Here is a 9,182-nt window from a genome sequence, read left to right on the forward strand (position 1 = left end):
AAAAGGACAAATGCATGAAGATGCCATCCATGTGTCATCTGAGTGCCTTCTGTTTATTACGGTTTAATGGGTAGGAGAAGCTTGGGAATTGTTTTCATTTTATGTCTAAGAGAATTAAAAAAAAAAATAAAAACAAAAAAAATAAAATATATAATATAATTATATATATATATATATATATATATACATACATACACACACACACACACACACACACACACACACACACACACACACACACACACTGTGCAATGGTAAAAAAAAAAAAAATGGATGAAAATCAAATCTAGCAAGGAAAAAAATGGTCCGTTTTTCTCTTATATGCAAAAAGAAAAAGAGTATGGATGTTTGAATAAGTCCAAGTTCTCTTATGTGGATTCTGCACTGAATTCTGCTCTTCATTTACCTCCCATAGATGTGAATGGGTTTCTGCAACTCCATTCTGATGCAGTGGAAAAGTTGCAGATTAACCCCATTGTGAGTGAGGGATAATCCTTTTGCAGTTTCATGGCAAACTCTCTGTCATAGGGGTCGGTTCCACTTGCGTTTTGCAAGGATGAGTGCAATCCGATGAAACATCGGACTGCTTTCATTCTAGTGCAAAACTATGGGGCAGTGTCCATCTGCGATTGATTTCTCATGCCCTATCGGCCTGAAAAATGAATCGCAGCACGCTAAGTTTGGCAGTGATTATCGGCTCACGTACCCCCATTCAAGTCTATAGGAGTGTGTGCCGCCCCCGGGGAAGCAGCCGAGCTGCTTGGATCCGGGTTCGCTGTGGGTCGTGCGGCAACTCAAATGAAAGGGGGTATTTACAGGGGAATTTAGATATAGTTTGTGACACCACCCGTGGTGTATAGTAATTGGGAGTACCGCCGCTGCCGTTGGGAGTACCCGGGGTGATGAAGTGGGGCAGCAAGGTGTCGTAGCCCTGCACGGGGGTGGGGGTGGGGGGTGGGGAGGGCCCCAGGACTCGGAGTGGGGTGCCGTGGGATGCAGGGGTCACTCTCATACTCACTTAGTCAATAAGCAGATGCTGACAACCGGGTAAACCAATTCTCTAGGTACCGATGCCGCTGAGGGGAGCTCGTCCGGGTCCCGTCCCCTATAGTGTTGCCTGGTGATCCATGACCTGCATTCTGGCACCAAGTTTAACTTCAACGTGGTGGCCCAGTAGTCTGAAACTTGCTAGGCCCCGATCCCCACTGTGGCTATATGTGGGAGCTTGCTCTCAGGGCTCATGCTTGGGATTTTCTGGACCGCTTTGGGTTGGAAAGTCCTTTCCCCATCGTTGCGCTAATGCTTCGATTCTGGAGCGGGTGGGAACAGATTATAAAGGCTCCGTTCTCCTCAAGTAAATTGCCGGGTTGCCTGAAGCTTCTCCCCGACCTAGGGTCCGTGTACCCCGCCGTGCCTTCAGTTCCGGAACGGAGACGGTGCTATCCTGCTGGCTGTCCTCGACAGGTCCAGGCACCTTGCCACAATCACCTGCGACCGGGGGTCTGACTCCTCTAGGTCCAGACCACCGTCTGCAACCTAGACAGCTTCTCTTGGGAGCCACCACTCCCAACCTCCTCTCACTGACTCTCTGACAAACTAACTACACTCCTCCCCTCCCTAACCCCCCAAGTGGGCGACTCTATTCCACTCAAGTCGTCCACTGGTGTGTCTGTGGTGCAGGGTGTATCTAGGATTTGATTTGCTGTTGGAGGCAACACTTAAGATAGGGACCCAGAACCAAGAGGGAGGTGGAATACTGCATGGGAGGATAGGTTGTGCTAAGTACCCTGTGACGACCTGATAGTCCAGGGGCGTCACAAGTGTGTGAAACATCACACTGCACTCACATGTCATCCGACTGCAGTGCGATATACGCAGACAGGCAGCAGAGGAGATTGGAGAAAGTGCGCCTTCCCTCTTTTCCACAGCTGTGATACAATCACAAGATCACACCACAGTCGCATGACCCTTGTCTGATGCTCGCAGCAGAGTGTCATTAGCATATCACTTTCAATGCTCTCGCATTGGAAGCTATGTACATATGGAACCGTACCCATACATAGGCAAATTTTTGCTCTTACAAGGGGTTTTTTCATTTCATTTTCTTCAGGAGCGCATCATTCCCGACCTCCGGCTACCTGCTTTCCCAGGGATAGTACGTTTCTGAAGATTGATACCAGACCAGAGGCATGCTTGTACCCCTGGTCTGGTCTGAACAGAGTGCGCTCTCAGGGAGATTACTAGTAATGGCAGCTTTCACTTTGCAGCATGAGAAAAGCACACAGACATTAAAGGGAATCTGTCACCAGGTTTTTGCTATGTAATCTACGAACAGCATAATGTAGAGACAGAGACCCTGATTCCAGTGATGTGTCACTTTCTGAGCTGTTTGCTGTCATTTTGATAAGATCAATGTTTTCTCTGCTGCAGATCTTACAGTTATACAGAGCTCATGAATATGCTGGACTACCTGGACTACCTGGCAGCAGGCCAAGTAGTCCTATAATGATAATCTACTGCTGATTAATCAGTGCCTTATCAAAACTACACAAAGCAGCCTAAGTGACACATCGCTGGAATCAGGGTCTCTTTTCATTCATTATGCTGCTCTCAGATTAGGTGGCAAAAACCTGATGACAGAGTTCCTGTAAAGGGGCTCACCACTTTTACATTAATGGCCTATTCTACGGAGATACCATCAATGTCTGATCGTCCGGGATCCGACACTTGGCACCCCTGCCAATCAGCCACTCTTGGCGCGGCGGTAGGAAAAGCTCAGTTTTGGAGCTGCCCCATCAACAGCCGGGTACAGCACATCTGCCTCCTGTTCACATCAATGGGAGGCGGATGTTCAGTACCCAGCCGCTATCAGAAGACGGAGCAGCTCGGGAACGAAGCATTTCTGGCCACTTGCTGCCGCCGCAGAAGACGGCTTATCAACGTGGGTGCCGAGTATCGGACCCCGGACGATCAGACAATAATGACCCATCCTAAGGGTAGATCATTAATGTAAAAGTAGTGGACAACCCCTTTAAGGTTGGGCAGATCTAATGTTCCAGCTAGATTCATCAGCAAAGACACCTGAGGCTCAAAATCTATTTCCTCCAAAGGCAGGTTTTCAGTAAGTCGAACAAAATTGAAGATTTTATCATGAATGGAAGTAAAGCAAATAATGGTGTATGAGAGCGCAGCGCATAAGCGTGCTGTGACTGGAGACGAAAAGAAATATTTGCTTTATTGAGCCCTTATTCTAATTAATCACTGAGCGGCGTGACACCAGAATTGTGGTCTGGAGCCGCATAATCCACAGTGAGATTATACCGCTATTACAGAACCACATCCCGTCAGAAGCTGCACGAACGCCTCCGCCGGGGTGACATCTACCTGGCGCTGGATCCCAAACTGGTATCACCTGGGTATTAGACTAACCTGACACAATCTGTGCACACAATGAACAAGGAAGGTATCGGAGTCAGTGATATATGAATCTGTCACATATAAATAGAGGTCTTAGACCTGATGAGGCTGGTGTACTTACCGCATGTCAGAATGGCTGTATAATCCTTTTTATTAAAGTACTACTATTAAACTGAGTCCAGCCCTAGCAGTATATAGGTTTACACACCCGGCATATAGGATATTATACAGCAGAGGTCATAAACACTATTGTTATCGCTTACCTGTAGGGTTTTAGTAAATCCGTTCTTCTTCGTGATCCCATTGAGACGATTTTGGTGCGGCTTGTGGGTCCCATTACAATGAACTAACTTGGGCTGAGCCATTGGAGCCTGCACTGCTCTCATTCAGCAGATGCAGAGTGATCAGCCGCAGGTAGGCAACCAGTCTGTCAGGCTTATCCAGGGAAAGGGTGTGGTAGCTCGGGGAGGAGGAAGCCAGCAAGCCCTTCCTCATCCTACACCTCACTCCCTGAATTTAGCTGTCACCTTTGTACACCTTCAGACCTGTCTTCATAAGGGAAGCATTTTGTGTAGACTTCCTCAGCTGCTCTCAGGTCTCTGGAGTCTAGAAGGGTTGCTACACAACACACTTCTAAGGAGCCCCTGAACAAGATCCAGAAGACAGCTGGAAAAGTGAAGGAAACTGATTTAAAGAGACACAAACCACTTGTGTTTGCCGCAGAATGGCAGAACTTGGAGCCTAAGTGCAGTTTAAGTTAAGGCTAATCATTTACTACTAGAGAACGTGTAACCATTCACCCCAAGCTATGGATATTAGGTTATAGGTTCACTCAGGTCCGCAGTAATGTGGCCGACATCACTATTGCTCTTTGCCTACATTTTCTTTTTCTAAGGCTAAAGGCTACTTTACACACTGCGATATCGGTCCCGATATCGCTAGTGTGGGTAGCCTCCCCCATCTGTTGCGCGACACGGGCAAATCGCTGCCCGTGCCGCACAACATCGCCCAGACCGGTCACACATACATACCTGTCCGGCAACGTCGCTGTGACGGGCGAACCGCCTCCTTTCTAAGGGGGCGGTCCGTGCGGCGTCACAGCGACGTCACTGAACCGCCGCCCAATAGCAGCGGAGGGGCGGAGCTGAGCGGGACGTAACATCCCGCCCACCTCCTTCCTTCCTCAGCGGCCGGGAGGCAGGTAAGGGGAGCTTCCTCGTTCCTGCGGCGTCACACGCAGCGATGTGTGCTGCCGCAGGAACGAGGAACAACCTCGTTACTGCTGCAGTAATGAGATTTGAGAATGGACCCCCGTGTCGCCGATTAGCGATTTTGCACGTTTTTGCAACGATGCAAAATCGCTTATCGGTGTTACACGCAACGGCATCGCTAATGCGGCCGGATGTGCGTCACGAATTCCGTGACCCCAACAAGTTCGCATTAGCGATGTCGCAGCGTGTAAAGCCCGCTTAAGAACGCACTTTGCGTTTCCACCTGCGTTTTTACTGCTTTTTAGGTCCGTTTTGAGAAGCACCTTTTTCATGCCAAAAGGCATGCGTTTTGATTTTCCAGCAGTCTATGGAAAATGGTGATTTTCAGACCGCACTTTGCGTTTCTTTTGCATATTTTGTGGCAAAAACCATGCGTTCAAAGAAGCAACATGTCAGTTGTTTTGCCATTTTGGGTGCGTTTTGCTAACATTGAAGTCAATGAGAAATGGCAAAAACCAAGATTCCTTTAAATTCCTGCGTTTTACCTGCTTTTTCAGTGTAGAAAACATGCATTTTGGACATCAAAATAATGATTTGATATGTCCCTTTACACACACACACATAATCCGACAATTAAATTTAAGAAAAATATGCATTTATTGCTATTATAGCGATAAAATGTATATTACCGCTATAATTTTATGAAATAAATCTATTTTCATTATTTTTCCCATTAATATAGATTTGATCCTTTTTTTTTTTCTCTTTTTTTCATTCTGTATGACTGATTAAACTTTATTTAGCAGTGTCTTGATGTTCAAAATGCATCTGTCAAAACACAGGTGAAAAAGCATGCAAAAAGCGCTGAAAACGCATCTAAAACACGGTAAATACGCATGCGTTTTCAGCGCTAAAGTTCTGAAAAAGGCAACTTTGGTCAAATCAATTAAGCCCAAAACGTCTGTTTAGAACTGCAAGTAGGTGAACGCAAAGTGCGTTCGCAGCCTAAAGGGCGTTTTCAGACATCCGACTTTCACCGATTGCCCTGGTGCGGTGGCAATCGGGGTAATATTTTGGGGGTTGATGTCAGCTGTGTAAAGTTGAAGTTCCAACGTAATCCAATGGAGTCATATAAAATTATTTAATGTGTATGGTAAATGCTGTACAGAAAAAAAAAATCAGAATTCACTTTTTTTTGCTATGTTTAACTCAATTATGCAAAACTTCATAAATACCCAGAACTGACCACTGAGACCCTGTGTGCACGCTGCGGATTTACCACGGATTTTGCCTCGAATTTGCTGCAGAAAATGTGTCTAACATTGGTGCAGTCATTCCCCAGCAAATCCTATGGGTTTTAAAAAATGCTGTGCGCTGTGAGACTCATGTGGGTTTAGTGGATGAGGGCAGGTATATCTCACCCCGGTATCGGTCCTATGTGACTTAGCCTGGCCAGGATCACCTGGCTACTAATGGATTAATGGGAGGTGAAGGACGGAGGTAAAAGGAATCTGGGAAGTTGGGGGAGGGTCTCCATCTGGGAACACAGTAAGCCTGTCTGTGTAGGAGACACTTGTGAGGAGCAGTGCCTGATGTTTGTATGGTTTAGCTGGAAGGGAGAAGCCCTCCAGTTGGTAGTTAGGATAACACCGTGTATAGTTAGTGCCGGACAGGCAAGGATTTATTTTGTTGGTGTTTTTTTTTCTTTTTGTTTATGCTTCACTGCAATAAACCTGACCAAGCGTCAGTTACACCTTGAATTCGGCTGTCTGCCTGAGGTGAATACGTGCCCTTTGAACCCAGCAAAGGCGATCCCGGAGCGTGTTATCACATTGTGGTGGAGAATGCAGGCAGCACGTTACAGCGCATCATAATGGATGACGTGGTGAAAGCGCTGGTACAATCCGCAGCTGTGCAGCAAGAGGCAAATCGCTTGATGTCGGCACAGTTGAAGGAACTGGTGGAATCGACGGTTAAAGACCGCCAACTTTTGCAGCAGGTGGCGCAGCGTCTGGCGACCGTACCGGAGAGTAATGCGGAGGCTGACCAGAGGGTGATTCATGTGAGTCGGTGCTGGCAGAAATTAACCACAGAGGACGATGTGGAAGCTTACCTGACCACGTTTGAACGGACGGCGGAGCGGGAAAAGTGGCCAAAGGAGCGATGGGCCGACTTGCTTGCACCGTTTCTGGCAGGTGAGGCACAAAAAGCCTACTTTGATCTTGAGCCTGAAGCAGCGCATGACTTTGATAAACTAAAAGCCGAGATCCTTGCCCGGCTGGGAGTGACGACGGCCGTGCGAGCACAGAGAGTTCATCAATGGACTTATCAGCCCGATAAACCACCGCGGTCACAGATGTTTGACCTCATTCACTTGACCAAGAAATGGCTACAGCCCGAGGTTCTGACGGCGCCAGAGATGGTACAAAGAATCGTTCTTGATAAATACCTAAGAGCTCTACCGCCATCTCTGAAGAGGTGGGTAAGCCATGGAAACCCCACGACAGCGGATCAGCTAGTGGATCTAGTGGAGCGTTATTCCTTGGCAGAAGGACTTATGGACGATGCTACACATCCTCGCTCTTCCCCTTCTTGACGAGGATCTGGTAAGACTGTTCCAGGGTCATGGGGAGGAGGAAAATATCCTAAGGCAGTGGAGGAGGAAAACAGGACTGCTGGCCCTGTGAGGGCTAAGGTGCCAAACTATGGTCTTAGCAAGGGGCCCGTGAGGTGTTTCCGCTGCCAGGAGGCGGGCCACATTGCTGCAAACTGTCCAGTAACTGCAGAACCGATGCAGTGTGATGTCACGGACTTTGAAAAACGCAGGGCTATGGTTGCACGGGTAGTGTGTGTTGCTGCATGTCAAGGCGATATGAAAAAACACCTGTGTGAAGTGTCCATTGATGGCAATACTGTTGTTGCACTATTAGACTCGGGAAGTGTGGTGACTCTGGTAAAGGCCAGTCTGGTGGCAGTCCCGATGGGACCGTCAGATAAATTTTCTGTGACATGTGTGCATGGAGACACCTGCTCGTACCTCACAACGGTCTCCTGCATTACTACGCCCTATGGGTCTGTGCATCATAAGGTGGGACTAGTACCAGCACTATTGCATGATATCATTTTGGGCAGGGATTTTCCCCACTTCTGGCAGTTGTGGGAGAACCAATTAGTACCCCAGGGTAGCCGCACGGATGATCCTTCTCCCACACCTTGTGTGGGCCCGGAGCCACTAGAGGATGCCCCACAAGAGGGTTCAGAGGAGGAATCCGCTGAAAACAACCCCCAGTTCCCCTTTTCAGTTCTGGCGGGTGATTCCGATGAACCCGGGGCAGAGGCGGACACGGGTGGCTGTCCCCCTTCCTCTTGGCTGAATTTGGAAGTCCAGAAAGATGACTTCCAAAGTGAGCAAATGAGAGATCCTACCCTTTCTCAGGCTATAAAAAATGTTAAAATGATAAACGGGGTGCAGGTGGATGCAGGTACTAGGCTGTCTTACCCCTACATGGCACTGGAGAATGACTTTCTCTATCAGATAGAGAAGGGGGATGACACAGTACAACGATTGGTTGTGCCGAGAGCCTACAGGCGGAGAGTGCTGGACCTGGCACACGGACACATGATGGGGGGACACCTGGGGGTCCAGAAAACTACCGAAAGGATATTACACTGTTTTGTTTGGCCCGGCATGCATCACGATATTCGCACCTATTGCGAGTCTTGTCCTGACTGCCAAATCTCTGCGCCTAGGCCCCGTTTCTGTAGCCCCTTAGTACCTCTGCCTATCATCGAGATCCCATTTGAGAGAATTGGGATGGATTTAGTTGGACCCCTCCCCAAGTCTGCACGAGGACACCAGCACATCCTTGTCATCTTGGATTATGCCACTCGTTACCCCGAGGCCATCCCTTTGCGTAACACGGCCACCAAGACCATGTTGGAGTTAGGTGTAATCGAGGAATCGCATAGCGCCTGGTCGAGTCCGATTGTGTTAATACCGAAACCAGACGGCTCCATTAGATTCTGCAATGACTTCAGGAGATTAAATGCGGTCTCCAAATTTGATGCATACCCTATGCCACGGGTCGATGAATTAATAGATCGGCTTGGAAAAGCCCGGTATATCACGACCCTAGACTTAACGAAGGGCTATTGGCAGATCCCGCTAACAGAGGCCGCTAAAGAGAAAACCGCGTTTTCTACACCGGAAGGTTTATACCAGTATGTGTATATGCCGTTTGGACTACACGGGGCACCGGCAACCTTTCAAAGGTTGATGGACCGAGTCCTGAGGCCCCATAGGCAGTATGCTTCTGCGTATTTGGATGACATAGTCATTTACAGCCTGGACTGGGAGACGCACCTCCAGAAACTAGAGGCTGTGATTGAGGACCTGCGGGAGGCGGGTCTAACAGCAAACCCCAAGAAATGTCATATCGGGCTGGAAGAAGCCCGGTATTTGGGATACGTAATTGGGAGGGGAATTGTTAAACCCCAGATTGACAAGATACAAGCCATTCAGAAATGGCCGCAACCAGTCAACAAGAAGCAGGT

The 9,182-nt window shown here is 48.3% G+C and overlaps 1 protein-coding gene across 1 annotated transcript in view; it reads right to left on the bottom strand.

The window, feature by feature from the left end:
- The window catches only part of LOC142296072 (serine palmitoyltransferase 3-like), a 140,786-nt gene extending 137,004 nt beyond the window's left edge, over positions 1-3,782 (bottom strand). The window contains exon 1 of the mRNA XM_075339286.1: positions 3,681-3,782. Within this exon, the coding sequence (XP_075195401.1) occupies positions 3,681-3,782 (102 nt within the window). The remainder of the gene's footprint in view (positions 1-3,680) is intronic.
- Positions 3,783-9,182: the final 5,400 nt, after the last annotated feature.

The sequence above is a fragment of the Anomaloglossus baeobatrachus genome, chromosome 3 (assembly GCF_048569485.1).
Source record: "Anomaloglossus baeobatrachus isolate aAnoBae1 chromosome 3, aAnoBae1.hap1, whole genome shotgun sequence".
Taxonomy (NCBI): Eukaryota; Metazoa; Chordata; class Amphibia; order Anura; family Aromobatidae; genus Anomaloglossus; species Anomaloglossus baeobatrachus.